The 24,979-nt window shown below is 40.9% G+C and overlaps 1 protein-coding gene across 3 annotated transcripts in view; it reads right to left on the bottom strand.

Annotated features, from left to right (window-relative positions):
• fras1 (Fraser extracellular matrix complex subunit 1) overlaps positions 1-24,979 on the bottom strand; it is a 299,701-nt gene that overhangs the window by 89,148 nt on the left and 185,574 nt on the right. For all 3 annotated transcript variants that reach the window (XM_082555470.1, XM_082555468.1, XM_082555469.1), the window contains 9 exons: positions 24,334-24,489; positions 21,946-22,092; positions 20,560-20,706; positions 18,322-18,462; positions 17,665-17,805; positions 17,323-17,463; positions 13,796-14,081; positions 10,826-10,910; positions 1,185-1,508 (listed from right to left, as the gene is read on the bottom strand). In XM_082555470.1, the coding sequence (XP_082411596.1) occupies positions 1,185-1,508; positions 10,826-10,910; positions 13,796-14,081; positions 17,323-17,463; positions 17,665-17,805; positions 18,322-18,462; positions 20,560-20,706; positions 21,946-22,092; positions 24,334-24,489 (1,568 nt within the window). The remainder of the gene's footprint in view (positions 1-1,184; positions 1,509-10,825; positions 10,911-13,795; positions 14,082-17,322; positions 17,464-17,664; positions 17,806-18,321; positions 18,463-20,559; positions 20,707-21,945; positions 22,093-24,333; positions 24,490-24,979) is intronic.

Here is a 24,979-nt window from a genome sequence, read left to right as displayed (position 1 = left end):
AAACATCTCTCTTTGAATCTAAAAGTATGTCAGTGGTGCTTTTTAATTATTACTTCCTGTTTAAATTTTGAAAGCAACCATGTCGTGCATCAAGTCGTGTGCTAAAGTTGGACGTAGAGATTACAGCACCTCCCAGCAGCTCAGAGTGCTGTAACGTTTAAGAAACACACAGATTGTATAAAATCAGCAAATATGACTTAAAGTTAAAGAAATTTAGGGGGGGAAATAAATTAACACACAATAATATATAATAAAACATGTTTTAACTGCCATTAGCTGCACTCGAGGAAGAGCAAACATTGGATGGAAGTCAGTAATGTGGATATCTGGTGGAAAAGCAGCGCTTTGAGCAGCTGCTTAAAAGCTTTAACATGCAAGAAAAAATGCTTCAGTCTTATAGTGTGCAGCTGTCACTGTCTACTATGGTATGTAATTACTATTGCACTATATTGCTGCTGCTGGCACCTTGTGGTGATAGAGTCACACTTTAAACGGAAAAGTGTGTCATCAGTTACATTGTTTGCACTGATAAATAACCTCCTGCGAGCTACAATCACCAACAAAACACTGTTGTTTTCTACATCATAATAAATATCATTATTGAAAATTTCCAGGGGTCCAGGTGGTGGGACAGCATCCTACGTTGAGACCTGTCTTATCCCAGTCACGTCCTCCAAATCTTCAGAGGCCACACGTCTTAATGCTTGACTTCAGGTATTTTAAAGTCTTGTTGTCACAGGTGTGTAAAATCAGGCACCTAGCCATGGAGCCGGCCTTTACAAGCATTTGTGAAAAAATGTGTCGTTTTCTAAAGAGCTCAGTGAAGTTAAGCGTGGTATTGTAATAGCTAAACTTTTTAAATTTTATTTCATAAATTACAGCAAAAAAAAAACAAAACAAACAAGAACACAGCAGAGCATACTTTAGGGTGTGACCAGCATGCAGTGCTCACTGGTTTCTCAGCCAAGCTCCTGATGTCTGTTTTTAATAGGGGGTCACAAAGAGGCTTCATCCCATGGGTGCTGTCATGCTGGCTATGTGCACGCCTTTATCTTTCTATATACAAACGAATGAATTATGCTGAACTATGCAGACTAATCTTATTAATTTAATATTTTTAAATCTATATATAAATGTCAAACATCAGGCATGAAGCATTAATCCTTCCCCTCGTTCCATCCTACCTTGTGGTGTATTTGGACTCTGAGCAGAATATTCTTGTAGCTGTGGCCATCGTTGACCTGCAGCACCGCCCCGTCCTCTGCCCCCTCCGAGCCGTCGTGGATGTACTGAATCTGTTCCCGTGACAGCTCCTCCAGCTTGAATCGGCTGAGAGCGCGGTCGCTGTGGAGACGGGTCAGCCGGCCATAGCGGGGCGGCTCAAGCACCATGACCAGAACATCGGCTGCGTTGTCAGGGTCGTCGACCTGCAGGACCGACTTGGTGATGGTTGCCAGGCTGCCACGGCCCTCCACGGTAAGAGGAGAGAAGGTCACGACTCTCGGGGGCTGGGAAGGATTTTAAAAAACAGGAGGAACAGCTTTGAATATAACCTGACAGCTGTGAAGGACAGAGGTAGATTTGATTTAGGAAACATACAGCTTAGATACATTTTAACACTTCTAAAGGCTGATAGCAGAGGGGGATACAGCAGTTTACCCCAAACACACTCAAATCATCACATGATGTATTTTCTCCCAGAGAACTGGGACACGGGGGCTGTGCTGACGCCAAGGGAAATGAAGAAATGAAGGTAAGGCGGAGATGAAGCTGGGCGCCTCATTAAGCTGCACTCAGCCATACCTGGAGCCTCACCACAGATGGCAAAATGCTTCATCTTGCTAATAAAGCCATTTTAGGAGCACCAGCAGGACTGGGAGGCCTCGCGTTGTAAACAAGAGCATAACTTTATCCATATTCTTCTTTACACTTTTAAAATGAACCGTTCTTCTTAAAAAAATAAAATCTATCTAGACTAGATGTCAAACCTCCACCTCAAAATAAAGCATATGTAAAAAAAACAACCTGCCATTGTTCTTCCTCTTTAGATGTAAGAAGTAAGGACAACTGGAGAGTGTTCACCTGATCCAACGGGGATATACACTCTTTACCACATGCACTTAAATGCTTTTCCAAACTACAGAAAGTATTACTTAAGTTTAGTGAGAAATCTACTCATAAACAGATGGTGAACAGCCTGAGATCACCCTCGGTGGACTAGCTCAGGTTCCACACGTACAACCCTGGTCTCGATATTTTTGACTGTAGAGATCTCTTCCTTCTCTTGGCTATGAGGAAATACACAACACTAGCTTTGTGCAGCTCAAAGCACTTAAAAATAGATCTGAACTGCACTCAGCAGGAATCCCAGCAGGAATCATGACTGGTTACTCAAAAACCCCACAAACCTTGTTTGGAGAGTAGGAACTATTTTCTTTCTGCTTAACCACACCCGACCCCATAACTAAGCATCACAAGTAAGAAAAGGGCTCTTTCTTGTTAATACACGATAATTTTCTTTTATTTGTTTTCTGTGGATGAATCAATAGAACAGACTTCTCGTGTGATTGAGGGTTAGTTCCCTCTTTCTTCCATAGGAATGTTTGGGTCCAATGTGAAATCCGATCATCTTTTGCATCTCACTTAAGATGTTTAATCACAACTTGGTCCTGCAGGAAGTTTCTTCCTGTTAAAAGGGTGTTTTTCCTTTCCACTGTCTCCAAGTGCTTGCTCATAGGGTGCCGTCTAACTGTTGAGGTTTTCTCTGTATTACTGTAGGATGTAGAGCTGACTGTTGTTGTGAAACGTAATAAAAATGAAACTGAACTCCTCACATTTCTGTTTCCATAGGGGAAAATAAACCTAAACCTGTACTTAAAAAAGGAATCACAGATGCATGTTTTAATTTCCTGTGTTTAAGTATGTGACAAGGAAAACAACACAGCCAGGATGGTAAAATCTGGAAGCAAAACGGCTTGGCTAAAGTTCATTTTAATGCAATTTCTCCACAAAACATTTGTTAGCAGAGCAGCTTGGCAGGGACGAGGTACAGGTAGAGATGCATAGGCTGTCCCTGCGGAGATGCCAGTCTGCTGTGGCCTTAAATCAAACCGTTGTCAGGTACCGAGCTCTGAGCCGCTCAGCCTGACACAGGGCTTGTGTCCAATTCGTAGTGTTTGGCGGTGGTTGGCCGAGCTCCAGCTTTTTGGCATTACAGCAGCAACTTGAGCAAAGGGCAATGCATGAAACAAGCTGGCGCCAGAGAGAAGGATGACTTGTGGGAAAGTCATGCCCACACACTCCCTCTGTGTGTCTTTAAACCAAAGTGACCCCTGGTTGAAATTTCTAGACAGAGAACTGAAACAAAGCACAAAAACACAGGAGGCGCACGCAGTTATCTGCAGCCCCCTGCAAGGGGGCCATGTGCTGACAAATTTTTAGACGTCAGAGGAGTTATCTCCAAGAGACAGACAACTTATTCCTCAGGCGCACACCTTAATCCTGTGTCGTCATTTCTGCAATTCTCACAGGGGAAACAAAAGGTTTTGTGCTGGTGGGGGCTGAAATTGTGTATGTGTGTGTTATTATTTTTTAATCGTGCTAAGACATGCTAACGCATGAAAGGCAACCGGTAAAATCTCCTCCCTGAGGCAAACGAAAGCAAACATAGGCGCGCTGAGGTGGGAGGGCTAACCTTTCATCCTGCCCTTACAGGTTCATTTTTGGCAGAGCTGTCATCACCCACGAGGCCCTTGGGGCTCTGCTGTACTTCAAGAAGATGGGAGAGGCTTTTTGTGTGGTTGTTTTTGAGTTTATTTCTCGTTTGTTCTTAATTTGTTTTGTTTTTCCTGCTGGATGGTGTTCATGGGGAACAAAGTGGAAGAATTTCCAAAGCCAATTTCCACCCTGTGTCTGCCTTATCTGCAGCTTTTCTTTAGTGCTTTTGATGTGTCAAACCATCACAGCACAGACCACTGAACTGCAGTCTACCTGGACGTATGATTAAAAAATGACCGTTTCACAGATTGCCTATAGTTTTGGCTCGGTTATATTTGGTCTTTTTACTGAATTTCAACAGAAAATAAAGGCAGACGGCTTATTGGTATTGACTGACAGCTAAGCGCGCTGCACAGCAGATACTGGACTCTTAGAAAGTTTTTTCAAAAGAAGCAGCCACTCCTGTCAGAGCGGGGGAGGGAGGCTATCTGCAGCTCAGATCTTTCATTCCTGAGGCTATTACATTCAGAGGCCCTGCTGGCTGGCGATCTGATAGGGATTTCAATTAAAAATGTATTTTATTTTGCTTTTAGCTACACAGAGAAGGCTGCATAAGCAGAAATCGTCTTGTTCTCCCTGCTGTATAGTCGAGTCAGTGTGCGGCGTAGTTTGGTTTTTCCAGCTCTGTATGGGACAAAATAAAAATTATGCATGAATAATAGGTGCAAGCCTCTGGGCTGCAAAAATAAAACAAATGCTTAAATTCCAAAAGCTGCAGCTCCTCTAATGACCACTGGAGGCAGAGCCCACAGTTTGGGGTGTTAACATGAAATAAAAATTAAATGCAGCCAGTTTCCTCCTGCATGACATTTTTCACACAGCTCACCTGTTTAAATGTTATAAATGTGTAAAGTAAGCACGGTCAGGAGCAGGAAGGGTTTCTGCCTGAGCTTCTGCTAATCTGAGTCACTAAACTGGATCTATGGACCATGTTTGTGCTGTTGGTGCTTTTTGGAGCAACATCTATCTGGTAACTGTCATGGCTTGCTGTGCATTAAATTTTACACGCTGTCCTGGAAGTCTGTGCTCCAGTTTTGACGCGTGAAATTCTCATATATTATGTCTATGCTGTACATTATGTGCGTCTGTGTGGTTTGTTCATACAATTTACGACAACAAAGCATTTGTTAAACTTGCTAACAAAGCATGCTAATGTTTGCACAATTATTTAGACGCTTGTGTTTGAATATGCTAACTTCTGTCCGATAAACACACAACCTGGTGATGCCCCTGAATGTGACTTCACAAATCGACAGGTGGAATCACACTAAAAGATCGCACCCATGGTCTGCTCTCAGTGTTGGTCTCTAGTCTCAAGTTCTTTCAGCATTTGATGCAGAACAGCCAGAAGATGTTGCAGTATCTTTCCCCCAGCCTTTACACTCACAATAATCCCTGACCCCCCAATTGATTCTTCTGTTTATCAACAATCCATGATACTAACACAACGCTATCAGCGAGAGAGCCCTGAACACAGATCACCTCTGGATCCTCCGTGCTCAAGCTGAGTGTCTGCAGACCTCAACCGACCAACTACAGCTTGATTTTTACTAATGAAGAAGATGAACGGGCCTGTAGGATTGCACATTTCTACCTGTACTCATTCCTACACTAGAATCTGTTTATTTTTGACTGTAACATCTAAACATGTTAGTAAAAGAAAGGTCTTCAGTATATATTCTTTACTGGCATTGATATTTATCCAGATATGTTGGAGGATAAAAGTTCAGAGTTGTATTGTTAATTACACGGGCGATGTTGCAAAGCCATGCAAACGTAATGCAATAAATATTGTAACAGTAGCCTAACACTGCTTATCATTAATTAGAAAAACACACATTTTATGGCTGTAGTTTGTTCACTCAATGCAATTTGACCACTGCACTCTTTTGTCTAAATGTGGTGAGCACACAAACCAATGAATGATGAAGTCACAGTTGTTATGTCCATCTTTTAAATATAGTTTCTCGTGTGTGCATACTAACGCTCTCTCTGTGTAAAATATATTATGATTGTGATGATGAAGATAAAATGGAGAATGCATTCAGTATGCTCGCAATCAAAAAACCGTCCTGCACATCTCACCGTTTCTGCCACTGAAAGATTTCTTTCAAAGCTTGAAATGTTCTGAAACCACACTGACAGGATCTACTTTCTTTCAAAGAAAACTGTAGTGCACACAACAAAAACACTGAAAGTTACATCAGTGTATGTGAGTCGCTTTGATGTGGACTGAAAGGAGCAATCACCATGTTCCCTTCTGTCTCTCTGAAGAAGTTCAAATACTAAAAAATAGCGTATTGAGGTAATGTTCTTTCTTAGAAATGTATGTGAATTACTCCCAGAACAAAAACAGCAGGTAGCCGTCTGCACATCAGAAATATTGGAGACTGTGTGGGAGCATGAAAGCTGACCACGCACATACTTGCAGAAACTGTGCAAAGATAAGTCTTTCTTGGAAAATGAAAACTCAAATGCATCTCCATTAACAGCCTCTGTCCACTAATGCTTTTTCAGAGAGGGAGGTCAGTAGTCATCAGGAAAACATACACAAAAATGTTCTCCTTTGTAAGCATAAAGTCTATTTTTCATCATCTTTTCAAAACAGTAAATGCCACAAACACTGTTGTGTGTAGAGCAGGGCGATACGAACAAAAATATTTATCACGATATACATTTGAAAATTTGCAATAACGATATAACTGACGATATAATTGACACGAGACAAAACACTTTACGACTCCACAACTTTATTAGTGCAAAAAACCCCCAAAAAAACCCATCAATGTATTTTCACTTAAACAAGCAGCTGTTTTTTATATCCATTAAGTTATATAAAAAATTAACAGTGCAAATGCAAATTCTTTGCTGACAGTTTAACCAAAAGACATTTCCAGTGGAAACTGGCCGACATATCCTCAGCATAACCATGTATAATATCCACAAAACTTAAAAACAGGTCATACACACACAATATGGTAATATTATGTTGAAGCACAGTACGTATCACTCCGCGAGGCTCCTGCCTACGATAGCCGTAATGCTCCGACAATCCATCATCATATGATATGACCCAGCCCTAGTTGGGTGTAGGGCATTACTGTGCTATATTCTTTAATCACATTACAGTTACTAATCAAATAATCATTTTCATTTATTGCACAAAATAACAAGAATGCGATGGTTACAAACTGCATCCAGGCCAGAAACAGCCGTTCACTGCTGCTAACGTTGTGACATGGACTGTTTTCAAGCATCTGTGCAGACGGCAGAGTAACATAAAGCAACACAAGGAACACGACGTTATTTAAAAATGAGCGCATGCTGAACCCGGCCCAGCAGCCAGAGCCCGATCTTCAGCAGCTAAGAGTGATGAGCAGTCAGGCTTGTACCGCTGTAGCCTCCAATTATACCCCATCCTGCTTCTATAGAAGAATCAATCATTGTTTTCTAGACCCTTTAACAACATCTTGTAGTAGCAATATTGGCAAATAGAGCTTGTAGTAAACAGGGGGAATAAGGGAGGTATTAAGGAACTTCCTCTCGGCTCATTGGTTTGAAGAAAAGGCATCACGGTGCAACAATCCTTTTAATCAACAATCCTTTTAATCTTTGCTTGAAACACCATAAAAAGGGTTTTATCCATAAGTGACTTGTTATTTTCAGTTACATTAATATAATATTGCTTTAACTTGTTCATTTTATTTGGGATTGAGTACTGTATTTCTAATGATGTTTATTATTTGTTGAAAGTACTGTTAAAGCTGCTTCTCTAAGCTGTCAGTATAGACTTCTGACTCGTGCAATAATATGTTTTTTCAAATTGTTGTATTATTGCTTTCTTTTGCATCGCTACATCCTAAAGGTGACTGTGGAGGCCACCTAAGTGCAGTGAACCCATTCTCAAGTTGAAGAAACCCACTGCTGGAAGCAGCCATCAAAAGATGTTGTCATAAAGGGATGGAGATGGTCAGAAACAATACTCAGGTGGGCTGTGGTATTTAAATGTTTAAATGATGGTCAGGTGGAATTAAGGGGCCCAAAGTTTCTCAGTAAAATATCCCTCACACATTACACAACCAACACCAGCTTAAACTGGTGATCCATCACAGGATGAATCCATGCTTTCATGTTGTTTGCAAGAAATTCTGATGCTACCATCTGAATGTCAAGACTCATCAGATCAGGTGTTGTTTTTCCAGTCTTCTGTTGTCTAATTCTGGTCAGCCTGTGTGAACTATAGCCTCAGTTTCCTGTTCTGAGCTAACACCAGTGGCACCCAGTTTGGTACTCTGGATACCTTAATCTCATCTGACCTCTGAAGCCTAAATAAAACACAGGTGGGACAGACAATAACAAAGGAGAGAAGACAAAGACAGGAAGTAAAAACAGAGTAAAAGGTGAAGCAACTATGGCAACAAGACAGGACTTGGAAACTTGAAAGATGAAGACAAGATAGCAGATGGCAACATAAGAAATATCCGAAAGAGTAACCAAACATTTCAAATAAACACCAGATAAGAACCCAGGCCATGTCACACTTTAAATCGCTTTCTTCAGGGTGGTAAATATGTAACATAATGGATGACTTTTTAATAACAGTAATAACTTTTATATTGACTCCAAACACTTGTCACAAATTTTATACCAAAGAACAGGATATCTGGCCTCATCCTACACCTGCTTATAGTCAGATAATAAGTTAACCAGAACTAATTTGCACTGCTGAAGAAAGCAACATAATTATATATCGTTATCATAAAATGATAATCATCTGCTGCAGACATTAATTAATTTTGCACTGGTAGAAAACTAGTGGAGTGCCAGTCAAAACACAGACACACACAAATTCCTGCTAATGTTGTATGAGAAAGCAGATAAGATTGCGTAATTGCGAAGTCAACCAAAACAGACTCAAATGCAGCACTACCACTAAATCACCGTCTGCAAGCGGCCCCCTGAGCTCAGTGTCTGCAACATTCATTTGCCTGGGGGCAGATTTAATAGAGCGGTTACGCTGTGCTGGATAAACACCAAACAAGGACACACTAAAAAACGTTTAAAATCCTCATTTAAGGTTTTAGGAGACTGTCAGACACAAGAAAAATGTCCTCAAGTGCACGAGTAATTCTTTTATCATTAATATTTATAATAAAAACAAAAAGGGATTTTGTTTGGAAGACTGTAGCATACACGGACCTTTGTGAGACATTTTAACTTCTTTTAACTATTTCTCCATAAACAGCGAGTGCAGTAATGCAGGTACCACACTGACCCATCAACTGTTCTCAGAGAGGGCATGTTAATCCCTTGTTTCTCATTATTTTCTAAAGCTGTGCCAAAATCAGAGGTCAGCTTGACATCAATAGAGGCGTGCTCTCAGGCTGACATTGGCCGATCACCGGGGCTTTACTCCGCAGAGAGAGAGCCTCAAAAATAGTGAGAAATGCAGATCAGCTGGGATGATGCAGCAAAATGAGAGACAGGCTCACTCTAAAATATGAGCTGACAGATCAGATTAAATGTGGCTGTCTGCTGTTTGAGTGGTCGTGGAGTGAGAGGCTGCAAATCTCACATTTCTTAGCAGTATATGCAATAAACATGTAATATAAATAATATTATTAAAGCTTAAACAGGCATCAGAAAATCTACAATAACATTTCAACAGGTGAGTTTCTTGAATGTTTCAGATACATCTGCAGCTCCTCTGCTGAACTGACTGCTTGTAGTGCTCAAAGATGCTTTTATACAATGAACCCATTCAGACAAGCGCTTTTTCTACACTTGACTGATTTCTATCTAACGTTCACACACTGATGGAAGCAACCGAGAAACCTGCTCTACCTCCTGAGCTACAGATCCAACCGCCTAAAAAATGACCTGCAACCACCAACGTTTTCCTGGATGCAGGGAGGCCGTTGTCCTACTTTCACTCTAATACGACTGAGCCTTAAACTAACTACATGTACCTAACTGTAGGATGGCGGTATCCAGTTGACTCGTCCTGTATGACATTAACAAAAGTTAGTATAGTTTTTATGTGCCAAAACTAGAGATGTGATGTAATAAGGAGACCCACTGAGATTTTGGACCACACCTTTCTTTAGAAATATGTTTTTCCTCCAGATAAATGGTCGTCTGTCACTCAGGAGGTAGAAATTTCTTGCTACTAACTTCAGTCCTTTGTCAAGATACTGATTGCTAAATTGTGAGGTCTGCGGCGTGGCTGAGGGGGAGGCGGACGTACCTGAGCAGCATCCGCAATCTCGCCTCGCTGGCTTAAAAAGAATGAACTAGGTCGTGTTGTTGTTGGTGATGTGTGTGGGCTGTAGTTGAAAAGCTGGATGCAGCGGATGCTCATGTTATTAACGTAACTGCCGCAAATTTCTTTGTAAAAGTGATTCCGATGTTAAACGTTAGTTCCCCGTGACTTTTCTGCCAGGTAACTTGCGCCCCACCTGTCAGAAACTCTAATCCATGCAGCTAAATCAAATGATTTAGGTTCATGAATGTGGCTTAGAAAAGGTGCTTTGGGTGGTCTGTTGAAGTATATATGCATCACTGCAAACAATACCCCACACTCAGGTGCCCACAGATTGGACGACACTAATCTTTGAATCCTGCTATAATTTTAATCCAAACAACAAACCTGTAGAGTTTCATGAATGCACCTTGCACAGCTGCTATCGCTAATGCCATCATATTGACAAAATCTCTCCAAACTCACTGCTCAGTCAAAGTCAGGCCTCACATTTCCACAGTCCTCAAACTGGAGTCTTTTCTCTCTGCGGTAAACTTTCTCAACAAGGACTAAAGATGACAGATAGAACAAACAAACCTCTACATTTCACACTGAACTAAATTTAGAAACAAATGTGCCCCATGTAACGTCACTACATTGGTCTGCAACGTGGAAACAGCAACCTTTATTAGATATCTGGATTTGTAGCCTGAAGAACAGATTTATGATACAGCTTTTTTTAATGGCACTTTCAAGTCAGTTCATTTCTCAGTAAATAAAGGAGAGTTGAAGGAAATGTCTTCTTACCTGCATGGACACGGCTCGGACTTGAATTGTTTTCGGTTGGGAAAACAGCTGGGGATCAGCAACACGCAAGGTGAACTCACCGCTCCTGCAGGAAGACGAAGAAAGGGGAACTCTTAAATGAAGACAAATCTTGGAGTAGGGAGACTAAATTTCACCATCCCTTATTTCTGAAATTGCTTTAAAAACTGCTTTAAAAATGTGACAGGCACAGCATGCTACCCTCAGTCCCGTGAGGGTAGCATGCTGTGTTGTCATTAGACCTGATCACCTGTGAGTTATCTGTGGGAGTGGAGGTGAGCTATCACAAACACACAAAAGCCCACCTGCTCACACACTCATCATCATCAATGTGCCCCCCCTACACTGCTGCCTTACCATATTCCAAGCCAAGGCTTATTACCCACAACTCCCCAGGGCTGCAGCTGGGAGACATCCAGAGAGTCTGAAGATCAAATAACCGAGCGGGTTGTTTGTTTTAGTGACAGAAAGGAAAAAGCCAAGTGCTTAGGTGCTTTTTGGACTGCAGTAGCATCTTTGAAAGTTGCTGACAAAAGTCTGCTGAAGGTTGTTTTCCTAATAGTTTTAACCGTCATGGTCCTCTGGTCCATGTGTTTCTAGTTTCTCCTGCCTCACTGGCACCACGTTTGATGCCAGTCTTCACATGCTCACCCATCTCGTTTTGGTTTTACTTCCTGCTTTTGGTCTGGACGTCTCTTCCTGCAAAGATGCTGAGATGTTCTCAAGCTAGTTGAGAGAAATAATCCCTGACTTACTGCCAGTAAAAACACACCAAACTGCAGCTCTAAAGTGAAACAGCCACAGAAACAGCCCAGATACACGTAAAGTATGGAGTTATATTAAAGTAACAGAATATATTTCTGAAAAATAGTCGCTGAAGTTGTGAATCTCATTTTCTGTGCAGAGTGTTGCTGTTGCTGGTACATGTCTTCACTTCATTATAGATGAGAGAAAGATTTTTTTTTTAAATGCAGCCTTGAGACAAGTGGAAAGGCTTCTGATCAGTAGTAAAGTCTACCACTCAAAGAAATAAAATTCATTTTTTGTCAGCGTCTTGACCCATGGCATGTTTTTCAAAGGCACTCGTGAATGAAAATCACTCATTTTGAAAGCTCAAAAGAGTTTGTCTGTAACAGCAATCAACATTTAATCTTTTTATTCATCATTCGTCCATTTTTTCCCACCATCATCTGAACGCAGCACATGTTTTTGGGTTTTTTTTCCTGATGGACACATCTCCTCTTACGGGAATTAAAACCTGTTACCATGTGCTTGCTGTTCTGGGTCTACAGCCGTCATCCTCTGCTTGACATAATTTGAAAAATATGGCAGATTTAATCTCATTTGGAGTTTTACATTTTTCTGTCTCCATTAATCTAATGGCTTAAACCTGTACAGAGGATCACATTTTGCTAATTCACTGGCATGCTGCCATTTTAGGCCTAACCAGCTGAGTCAGGATTGACCAATATGACTGCTCTGTCCATTCAGACTGAGTGAGTGGACATCTGTCCCAAACACAGCGACAGAGAACAATGGGCAACATTTCTCACCCATTAACATAAGACTGCCTTTTGATTTTCAGCTGCTTTGTTTTCCTTTTAGGATGTCAGGGGTCAGCGCTCTTTAATGTCTGCTTTCTGCTGTCTACACGTATCTGCAGCCTCTGTGATTCCCGGCACGGAGTGCACTCAGACTGGGGTCAAACAGAAAGAAATGCAGATTATGCAAATATGACCACATTAACCCAAACATGTAAATGTAATGCATCTCACATCCATGTTCAGGTTAATAGAAATGAACTTTGGAGTCAAGAAGCAGCATAAATCAAACAGGAAACTTTGACAAGGAGTGAAAAATTAAATGTCAGGATAGTCATTAATGAGAAGGAAGGAGATGATGAGCTTAAAGGGATAGTTTTATCCACAGTTTGGGATAAGCTAACAGTTATAGTGATCAGGTCAGAAAGGTCTGAGGAGTCTAAGGAGACATGCACAGACCTCCCAGACACCACCTCCAGTAAGTCCTGGATTTACCCAAGATGCATTCTGGTCATCAAAGGAAGCTCATGTCTGCTGCGTATCCACAATCTGATTCTTTTGGTCACACCCACAGTTCACAGCCACAGGTGAAATGTAGATCGGCCAGTAGACAGACAACCTCACCTTTACATCCAGCTCTCTTCACCACAACAGACCAGTACAGAATCTGCATTTCCCACTGCACTCAACCCTTGAATAAGACCCTGAGGTACTCAAAGTTCTCCACCTAGGCCAGCAAGTGGAGGAGTGTCCACCCAGCTGAGACCCACCTGAATCTGGAGGTCATCACTCAATGACGCCAACACATCCAGGTTCTACTAACCGATGTTAAATTGTTAAGTCACGTTAGGCTCGCTAAGATATCTTATTACCTTTAATTTCGAGTTAATTGTTTTTGCACATAAAAAAATGCTTGAAAAAACCAGAAAGAACTACAAAGACAAAGAAATATCTTGGTACCATTTCATCTAAGATCTGTCGTTTAATCGAGGTCGGCTAAATAATCCCTGTGTGTGTGTTATCTCTGGTTTTGCACTATGAATTAGTCCTTAGTCCTGTCACTGTCTAATGCCTCTTCCACCAAAATAAATCCTTATTACTTGGTGGGACTTTTGGGACAGCGGAGGCACAAAGTAAAGATATAATCAGAATGATCATGAAAACCACCCAGAACAGTAGAAGCAGTCCGTTAGATTACGTTAGGTAAGATTTTTGCTGTACATGGATGGAGTTACAAAATTGCACACCTTGGCAAAGCAGTGCCTGCCACCCAAAAATTCATAAATTATTGTTAAACAAGTATAAGTATAGTAGCTCTGTGACTGAATACGTCCAAGTATTGTGTCAAACTCATGTCTGAGAAAAATAATTCCAGGCAAAATACAGAAAAAGTTTTGTCCATCTTACTGACCTGTCTTTGTCTCTCTGGTATTGGAATCGGACCCGTCCGTGCCTCAGCTCTGCCCACGTGAACGTGTCGTCCTTCTTTATTTCTCGGCCTCCCGTCTCTTCGCCTTCTTCCCCTCTGAACAGGACCAGCCGTCCGTTACTCGGCTTCTGAACAAGCTGAAAGATCAGCTGCTCAGACGGACTGTCTGGGTCTTTCACCTGCAGCAGGGTGGGGAGCAGCGGGGCAAAACCATCAAAGGGAACCAGCAGGGACCCGTTGACATGGAGGGCAGGTGTGTGGGCGTTCACTGAGAGGACCAAGAAAAGAAAAACTCAAATCAATAACCTCATTCAAGCCAAGCTGGTGGAACACAAGTAAATTCTCTTACAGTGCATTTTAGATCCTTCTTGTGAAATACACAACAAATAGCAAACTTTCTTATACCTGTGGGGAAATTCATCGTCACGGATCCTCCAAAACAAGATTAAAGCAAAACTGGATTGTCAACGAGTATTTTTTAATAACAGAATGGGAACTTGGAAGGTAAAATAATCAGAAATAGAAATACTGAGTAGTTTAATCCATGCACAGCATCAAAAGTACATTTGTGAATGGTTTACTGAAAAAAGCCATCAAAGTAACTGGACTAATAACCAGTGTACAATAATAATTTGGTTTAAAAAAGCATCCAATTATCTTCATTAATACATTTTAATGCCTTCTTTAAATATCTGTTGGCATGGAGTTGTAGTCGGTTGGCGTAGAGGTTGAGAGGAGGTTATAAACTGAAAATGAAAAAAGTGTGTGTGGGAGAAATGGCAGACATATCACGAGTGAGACATCTCGGCCTTGGCGTGGCATTTTAGAAGTTGGCTCTAATTGGTGCTGACTTTGTTGGGGAACTTTTTAAAGATCAGCTCTTTTTGAGATGCCACCCTAATCTCATTATACCTCCCGTAATGATGCCAGCAGGCGTGCTTAAATCTCAAACTCTGGGCCATGTAATTATACTTCCAAATGAGAAGAAGTCTATAATTTAAAGCAATAGTTCCTGAACTTTTTTTTTTAGGGGGGGCTGCCAATTTTTTGTTTTTAAAGAGCAATTTTTTCTCCGTTTTACTTCATTAACGTGTGGATTAGCTGAAGGCAAAAAATGTTCATTATTTTACAAGAAAACGCATTTATCAGAAAGTGCGTGATAATATATTCCTTAATTATAAATATGCTTTGTCACTTTTCATTAAGAACTACAGTCTGCGCCTCAAGGCCTCGGGCATTTCAGCCTGTGGGTTGTTTTAAGATAAAAGAGGAAAAAAATTAAAGTACAAACTCTTTTAACATCCTAACTCTGCAGACAAAGCCTCCCCAGTCTTATTCAGGAGGACCAATTAAAAGTCACCAACAGGAACCTTCTAATTTCAGACAGATGTTAGCAGTCTTAGCTTCCAGTATCTTTATATTTGACCTGCAAAGACTTACATTTGTTATCAGTTTTCAAATTTGACTTCATAAGATGAAGTTCTATAGACCTTTTTCACTTCTGGATAGAGTCTGATTGATAGTTTATTTACGTTCGTCAGTGACTGAGAAACACAAATTAAATCAAGAGTTTTGCTGGGATCTCAGCAGATCAGCTGATCTCAGTGCCAGTCCACATCAGCTGACACTTCTATATATCCACCAGCTCTCTCATGCAGAGAACACTATTTATGTAGCTTAGCTTGCCTACTGCACACTGAAGCTCATGCGAGCGGTATCTGACGTATTCAATGGCATAATCTCTTATCTTACTTCTGTTCTCACTCCTCTGGTTTTCAATGCATGGAAGGTTTTTCCTTTCAGTAACAACCACCTGTAATATTTAGGCCCTCTGCTAAAAGTAACCGAGATTTTTTTATTCAATCTTAAATACTTTTTTATGAACTGGTAAAAAAGAAAACCAGGAGAATGTCTTCTATTATATTACCACAGACTCTTTGGTTTAACTGTGAATGGACCGATCATAGTAACTCCCAAAAGATTTTAAAAACGGGAAAAACTGACATGGAAATAAAAATTTTTGGTCCTGACTCATGTTAACATGGTCTTTATGTTCCAAACATTTAATTGCGATCACAAATTCTACCTGCTGAAAATATATAACTGGTCTGCTTGGTTGTGAGTTTCTTTGTGAAAAATACAATTGAAGCCTTTAATATGTTCTGATATATTACTAATATTATATTACAGTTGCTATGACCTTTATCTTCAACTGGAATCACTGTATCTGTTCTTTTTTTTTTTTTTCAAAATAGCTGTTGTGAGCAATACTGCATTTATTTATTTATTTATTTATTTCTCTCCTTTTTTTTTATCATTCTCCCTCAGATATTTTTATTAAAGTTTCTGGATCCAATTTTACAAAAGACAAATTGAACAAATGCCGTTTTCTTTTTGAAGAACATAAAACAATATGAAACATACACTCCCACCTCATGATTATGATTACATGGTCTTAAAAAATTTGGCCATAGACCCACGCAGAGTGAATTTAATCTTTTCGAGTTTGCTAAAATGCAAAGCGTCTCTGATCCAGATTTCCCAGGATGGGGGAGAAGGGGACTTCCAACATAACAATATTCTGCGTCTTGCCAATAAGGTGAGAAATGCTACCAGATCCGCTTGGGGCCTCGGCAAGACAACTGTATCAGGAAGAACCCCAAACAAAGCAGTTAAGGCCACAGGTTGGAGGGTTAGCTGGATGATCTTTGATAAAGTCAGAAAAATATTAATCCAGTATTGTTTGAGGGATGGACATGACCAAAACATATGTATTAGAGAGGCAGGTGTTTGATGACAACGGTCGCAATCAGGGCTAAGGTTGGGGTATATTTGAGCTAGTCTGGCTTGCCAAATTTGAAACACATCACACCGATGTGTCGGTGATCTGACCACAGTTCAGCATTGAGCTGCACAAAGTGACTGAGGACTGCCAATGACAAAACTGCTCACTGAGTCGAGTGTGTCACAATAAAAGCACCACTGCGACACAAAAGTACGAGCTGCTGGTGAAACTTTATCATGACATTTGTTGCTGTGCAACTTCAAACTGACAACACGTTTTACTGTATAAGCTTTATTTTTGGAGGGACATTAACATTTTGCAGCTTAACCTCCTCCACAGCATCACACACTTTTTCTGTTAGCAATGTAAATTTGCTTTTATGTAATATCTTGTGGTCATTTGCATTATTTATGTGGGCATCTTTAGTTTATTTGCATATAAGAAAAAAGCTCCCACTGGTACAGTGCTTGATACATGATGCTGTGCTCAGTATAGAAACCTCCCAGCTGAGAGAGAGAGAGTGACCTGGACCTAACCCAAGCCTCCCAGTTTGGCTGCAGAATTCACCTACTGTTGGTCTTTAAACTGTATTTATGCAATTCTTCTTATCAGAATTAACAGATTTGAAGTCTGGGAGCTTTCTATCAATAAATTAAAGGACTTTTCTGCTATGTAATGATAACTGTTTGCAGTTTTAAAACCAACATAGGCATCATGTTATCACCGTGACAGGTCCTGGTCTTCTGGTCTGCATAGTATCCATGTCCACAGTCAGGAGTGCAGTATCCTTCCATGAGGTAGGTCTGATTACGACAAGCTCTGCAGAGTCCGTTCCCGTCGCAGAGCACGCAGTCGGACGAGCAAGCTGAAGGAAAAGATCCAAATTATTCAAATTAGAAAAATGCTTCTTTTTGTTTTTACACAAGTCTTCAACTTTAAATGTTTTAAATGTCTATTATAAATTTATTTTTCAAACTAAATGAATACTCTGATCTTCATAGAAACAGTCTTTAAAAGTCTATCACTACATATAGAAATAGAATAAAAAGAAGATGTATATTCTTACATTTGCAAGCTTTGGAAGATGCATCCAGGAAGTAGTTCCTGCCACATTCGAGCACACACTGGCCGTGCAGCGTGGCGTAGGGAGGCTGGCATTCCTGGCACTGTCCAGGACCTCGACAGTCCAAACAGTGATCATCACAGCCTGCCACAGAGAGCAAAACATTTGAAAAAAACAGTGATATAGTAACTGAGTTAAAGACATTATTTATTTTATCACCAGATATTTTCTTAATGTGTTTTTTGGCTACTAGCGCCGGTGAAAAAAGTAACATGGAGTCACACAGAAGCTGTATTACAGACTGATTAATGCACACATGCATTAATCAGTTTGCTTAGGCTTGTATGAATGTGTGTGACTGAGTGAATGAGGCTTGCTGAGAGTAGAAAAGTGCTATACACCAGTCCATGCAGTTGATTTGGCCAGTTCATACAACTTCTACATATAAAAGCTCTTTTAAGGAACCTTTTAGTTCAGCTGCTGCTGATTATCTGCTTTATTAAGATTGGCTGCGTTAGCAATCGATTAGGAAAAACAACTTCAAATGGACACAAATGTACAAACAACAGTGTAAAAGCCCAGAGGAAGCTCTTTGTGCAGCTACAATAGCACCGACTGCATGTGAAGTGGGTCAATTTATCTGCTTTTTGTTGGACTGACCGAGGCATCTGTCTCCATCCCGATAGGAGCCAAAGGAGCACCCCTGTGTGCACACTCCCTCCTGCAACACGTAGGCCTCCATGCATTGCAGGCAGTCAGTCCTCAGGGGGCCTTTACAGGCATTGCAGCTCCAGTCACACTCTGCAAACAGGATGGACGGTAGCAGAAAAGGAGTGAGAGGAGGAGGTGTACGTGCGTGTGTGTGTTGGGACATTGGGATTAGAAGTGAGGGGATTTTAGAGGTGAGAGCAAATAGTGAGAACAGAACAGAAGAGAGGGAGGGCGAGAGACCAAAAGAGATTAATCAACTTTTTTTCTCTATAGGATTGATTTTAAAGCCATTTGTGCTTCTTTCTCTCTCATCACCTGCACATCTGTTGTTTGTCCTGTGCACAATTAATACAGGCACGAAAATGAAGCACAGTTGGGACTCTTCATGCTTGTATGACCTTCTACATTTGTATTAAACCTGAAGATGAAACTAAGCAGGATATACAGTTTGTAGAGCAACTACACATACAGTGAAATGCTACATTTTCTTAAAACGTATCAAATATACAAATTAGCCATAACTGTAGCCCAGAAAACTTCTGAACACATCAAGCTGAACTCTGAAAAAGGGACACATGTCAGCGAGGCGACTGGTGTCTGGGCATTAGTGCCGTTCATGTGAATCAGTGAAGTGGACCTGGCACCATCTTTGTGGTGTTGGTGTCTTTCAGATCACTTTAAACGAAACGATCTGAGTAATAGCACGGCTTTGTGCTTGGTCCAAAACGTTTTTCTTCCGTTTTGGTTCTAGTAATTGATAGTCTGCTGAGAACTCCAGCCTTTCATCCACAAATCACCTCAGTCTTCAATAAAACAACACAGTGATCCAGTATGCTTTACAAACCTATGGCTAATAACATGGTGGCAGCGTCCTTCCTTAAATATACAGCATGCAGCTGAGATGGATGTTTGGACCTCCTGCTGTGATGCTAAGTTAATTAATATTCTAATTTCCTCATGCAAGTTTTCCTTGGGGTCAATCTTTGATTTTTTTGTTTATATTATGGCAATATATATATATATATATATATATATAATATATATATATATATATATATAATATATATAATTTCGTCATTTTGTTTAACAGCCACCATGAAAACTAGTTAATCTCTTAGTCTGTCTTCAGCATCTACCTTTGTTTTTAGGTGATAGTGGGAGGCAAACGGTGGGATCTGAGATGTAAATGAGGGATTTCTCAGTGGACAAAGATCACTGATAAAGCCAAACAAATGTAGGTTTTGGTAGTGCTTAAGGGTTTGTAAGAGACTCTCTCTGAGAACTTTGAAAGCTCCCCCGAGGCTGTGAAATGAAAGCTCCCAAAGTTTCTCGAAGCTGTTTTGGTTTTTGAGAGAGCTGATAGCCGTGGTGCTTTTAACTCTCTGGGTGCATCTAAGGTTCAGTGGATTAACCAGGGGGGTAAACACCATCATGAGCTGGATGGCTAAAAACCACCTGTCTAAGTGGGAGGCGCTGCTCGCTGGCTCAGAGGGAATCAAAATGTTTATTTAGCCCGGAGCAGCTAGCTTAGCTTCTAATCCCATAACAGACATGTGCAGTGTTGGTTCAGCCTCTGGGACCGGTTCCTTTGGGCCCCCGATACCTGGAAAACCCTTACTGCACTGGACTGAATCAGTGATAAAGGGTGATTTCCGCTTTATGTGAAATAACTTACTGTGAATTAAAGCATATGGTACATCAGCGTAACAACAGTCATGGGCTGAAATTAAATCTTATGCAGTCATTATTCTTTGATCCGGAAAAAGGAAAACGGATAAAAAACACATTTTCACGTGTCTTATTATTGAGTTCCAGCCTGAAAAAATGCAAGCAAGGCTGATTAGTGGGTATTTAAATATATAAACAGTGGTGAAAAAAGGGATCACTATTCACTCAGGCCCGGGATCCCCTGAGGCTCATGCATCAATGTCTCTGTGCACAGGAAGATGTAATACTGAGTTAAAATGCACACACAATGTGTAGCATTTGCATACCTGGTTCTACAGTTTATTACTTGATTGATGGAGCCTATAAACTCAATGTAGCACAGTACACTACATGCAATATGGATGAAGAGCAATTTATGAATATCATAAAGGGTGCACTGCATATCCTCATTATTAATCCCCCTTGCCTCACTGCACCAGTGCATTTTGTGTGAGGTTGTCAGGCGACTTGGCAGCGTACCTCTGCAGGTGCGGGTCGTGGTGTTGAGGTAGTACTGATGGGCGCAGCTGTCGTACTGGCATTCTCCGAACAGCAGCACCTTGGCCGGGTCACGGCAGGACGTACAAACCCCGGGCGTCTCGCACGTCAGGCACTGGCTGTCACATGCTGCAGAGAACAGAAAAGGTTGACGGACTAGTGAGGAAAATGTGAAACACCAGCCAACACCATAAACTGCCTGAATGTGGCTGTGTCGGATGCATCGATTGCCAAAATTCCTCCTAAACACATGCATGTGAGGTTAATAAGTGATTCTAAATTAACCTTGTGTGTCTGTAATAAGGAGGCAGTCTGACCAGGATGTACCCCACCTCTCGCAGCTTAAAGAGGCCCTCACAACACAAACAGAACTGAAGGAGTACTGAGTAATTAAAACACCAACTAACTGCACTTACTTGTTCATTGAGTCTGGGATCTGTCTGTAAAATGTAAAAATATCGTCTTAGCATTCTTTCGGTGTTGATGGCCTGTTTTCATGACTACCTACATCGCTTTCCCACCGGCTTCTCTGCTTCACTCATTACTTTCAGCGTATATTCCACTGACTCACCATTCATTTTCTGACACACTGTCTTTGTGAACTTTCACTAAACTTTTGTGCCATGAATGGTCCTTTTTGTTTGTGCCTGTTTTTGCCCTCTGCCCACTCTGTCTGGAATTCAATTCAGGCAATTCGTTCAATTTTATCTGCCTGACTTGTAGATGAACTTGTTTCACGCAAACAACAAGTTGGCTTTTTGGTTTTCTGTACGTGCATGCTGCATTTCGCTCTGTTTTACGAGTTGTGACAAACTAAAAAGTAGCAGTAAGCTAATACCCATCAACTTCCACGTTAAAAAGTTTCCAGCAGAAACACACCTTCTTTATAACAACCGTACCAGGATTATTATTTTTAATAACTCATCCAACATTGTTGCTTGTGTTGGAGCTGAAAATCAGTGTGTGGCCCTTGTCTGTAGCCTGTAGGTGTCTGCTAAGCTTCACCTTCACTAACCGGAGTCTCTGAACTAGACTTGTTTGGCTGTGTTTGTGGTTTTGGTGTTTTTTGGGGCATTTTAATTAAATAATCTCACCATTAATATTGCCTGATGTGTCCAAGAAGTTTGTAAATTTGTAATGGTAAGTAAAAGTCTATGATTTAATTAGACACTCCTTAGCAGTTATATATGCAGACAGTCTTCTCAGTGCAAACATAGAGTGCAGCTAACAGGAAAGGACCTTAACAAACCAAAATAGTAACATAGCAAAGGCATATTTTTAACATTCACAGTAAGCTTGTGTGTGTGTGTGTGTGTGTGTGTGTGTGTGTGTGTGTGTGTGTGTGTGTGTGTGTGTGTTTTCACTAACCCTGGCAGATCCTTTGGCCATTGTTATAGTATCCAAGGGGACATTTGGGGGCACAGAGTCCAGATGGCAAGAGAACGCTGTTGGCAGGGCAGGAAGTACAAGAGAGCGGCCCAGCCCCACTGCAGGCCTCGCATGATGGATGGCATTCTGGGGAAAAAAACGTCACCTTTTATGGACATGCAGTGACATAGAAATATAACCTAAGTTCCCAAAAAGCTGGCAGACCGTGTTAAATGTAAATAAGAACAGAATGCAATGATTTGAGATTTTACTCGTGGTTTAACATTGAAAACATATCAAATATTTAAAATGAGCCATTTTATTACGTTGTGAAAAATACTGGCCAACTTAGATTTTGATGGCAGGAACATGTTGGGATGCAGGCAACAAAAGGCTGTAAACAGCTCTAAAAACAAGAAGTAGACGTGCTGTCTGTGTTTGTTTGTGTCTATCCCAGCATCACCTCGACATCCTTGACGTTTGTCGATTGTTTCGTTCCAAGTTCGATGGAATTTCTATGCTGCTAATTAAACCCTCCATGTCAAAGGTTTTAATCCAGCGTGCCTTTATGATTTCTAAACTTCATCTTTTCCTCCGTCTGCCATGCGCCCTCCATACCGCCAACTGCCAGCTCGACAGTCTTTGCTTCTCTGTTCATTCAGCCTCAAGCCTTTATGTTCCAGTCCAACTATCCCCAGACTCTCCATTCACTGTAAAACGCGGCTTAATCGGCCTTCAAATTCCTCTATTTCTACTGAAAATATTGTATTTTGCACAACTCTGTTGCTTGTGAAGCTCGCACACAAGAATTTCACTCACATGTGCTGTACCAATGTACCTGCACATGTGATGTGACAATAAAAGTGATTTGATTTGATTTGATTTGAAAAAATAAAATCATTTTTAATAAAATAGAAACTTTTGGCTTTCTATTTAGACTTTCTCAAACCTGTAAACTTGTAAGAACTTTCAAAAAAGATAATCTGATATGTTGGAGAAGATATCAGAAAGACACTGATCCAAAAGGATGGATTGTGACAATAAACGTAGTCCTTTGTTGTTCTGTGTTTACTTCCTTAAACGTTAAACATGACCCTGTAGTGAGAATAAAGTCATTTTAGTAGTTTTGACTGTTAAAGAATTGCAATACAAGAAAAACTCAGATGGAAAAGGTTTTTTTAAGCTATAAACCCTCTTTGAAGTTGTCAAAAACAGATGGACACAACACTGAATCATCGGTTTCTTGACGACAAAAGGCGGCACAGTGGTTCAGCTGTTAGCTGTTGCCTTGCAGCAAGAAGGCCCAGAGTTCAAATCTGAGGACGGCCCAGTGCTGTGTTTTGTTTTGAAGTGTGCATGTTCTCTCCAGGTACTCCCTCAGTCCAACAACATCAATGTGAATCCTTATCTGTCTCTATGTGTTAGCCCAGCTCCCCCAGTAAGTCTGAACTGAGTAAGCGGCTGAGAGAAGGGAAGGATGGAAAAAGTCTTTTCCAACCCAAACTGTTGAGTTAAAAAATATTAACTTATCTAATAAGTGTATCGCGTTATTATCAAGGATACAGTCACTCAGAGTCATCTGCTCCTCATCCTTAGACACTGCACAGCCCAGCACCACACACTGCTCAGCACACTAACCACGGCATAAAAATATGAATCTGATGTAAAAATTCATCATCTGGCCTGAATCAGCACCAGGATAGAGGCAGATGTGCAAACATGTAGCTAATAAAATGTACCCATCCACCCACCTACCTGTTGTGTAGCACATGTTTGACCTGAGAGGTTTGTTCTGTGTCCACAGGAGCTATTTTTCCCCTCTATCTTGTGCTTTCTTCATATAGCTGTTGTAGTCACTGTGTGTGCATGAATGTGTTTGTATGCTATTGCCTGCAGCTAAGCTAAATGAGACTCCTGAGGTTTTACTCTTAAAGCCAGAGGCTTCCTGTTCACGCTCTGCATTTAGACCCGTGCGCAGATTCGCAGCAGATCAGTGTGGAGGCTGTTACAGCTGCTCAGCGGCTGAACCACAGGATGAGGAGGAGGACGAGGAGGAGGAGCAGGAGGACGATAATAATAATGACCAGGTATGATGAGGATAAGGATAATGGAGACAATGCGGAGGATGGCTTTGAAGAGGATGAGGGGATAATTAGAAATTCTTTTCTAGAGCAATTGTTTGTTTAAACATTTACTTTAAGTGTTTCTCCTGCTTGTTGTTTTCAGGTCAGCAGAGGGTGGAGAAACAAGCCCTCCCAGGTCAAGGAGGAGGAGGTTTGATTGATGAATAAAACACAAAAGCTTTGATTAGATTTCCCTACATTAAAGAAAGCTACTGCCTGACCTCTGACCTTCTTGTACAAAGGCAGAGAAGTAAAAAGTCCTTACTGATGCAGGCTCCATGCCAGCCATAATGACCCAGAGGACAGTGAGAGACACAGTGATCGCCCAGCAGCCACGTTCTTGGCGCTTTGCACCACAGACAGATGCTGCCGACGCCCGTCTGGAGGTCTGCTGTGCAGCGCTGGCAGTCCGAGCTGCACTCTGTGGAGATAACAGAAAGAATGATTTGTATTTTTTCATCTTCACAATGTAAACAGAAATGTACGCCATTATCAGCCACTCGTCAACGCCATGCTAAAACATCTTTTCTTAAATCAAACGAGCTGATGTGCATCTGAAGCAAAGCAGGCGCCTCGCTGGTTTTTGTTTAAACGAAAAGCAAAAATAATCCAATCAGTCACAACTCGCTGTTTCTGACTACGAACAGCTCACGAGCTCCAGTTTTTTCTCCTTATGTCTCCCTTTCCCTCTGTTCCCTTTGTCCCCTGGTTACTTATTCAGGCTTTTTTTCATTTCTCTAGTTTGTTGAGTTGATTAATTTATATCCATGTTTAAAAGTAGTAAAATTCCTGCATGGCTAAAACAATAAAATCGCAATTAAAACATAAAAAACAAGGAAAATATAAACAAATGATTTTTTTTTTAATCCAAAGAATAAAAATTGGTTTTCAAACAGGATTTTAAAATGCCT

Source organism: Aulonocara stuartgranti, assembly GCF_965226115.1.
Source record: "Aulonocara stuartgranti genome assembly, chromosome: 12".
Classification (NCBI taxonomy): Eukaryota; Metazoa; Chordata; class Actinopteri; order Cichliformes; family Cichlidae; genus Aulonocara; species Aulonocara stuartgranti.
The sequence above is the reverse complement of the archived record's forward strand: the minus strand, read 5'-3'. Positions and strand labels throughout refer to the sequence as shown.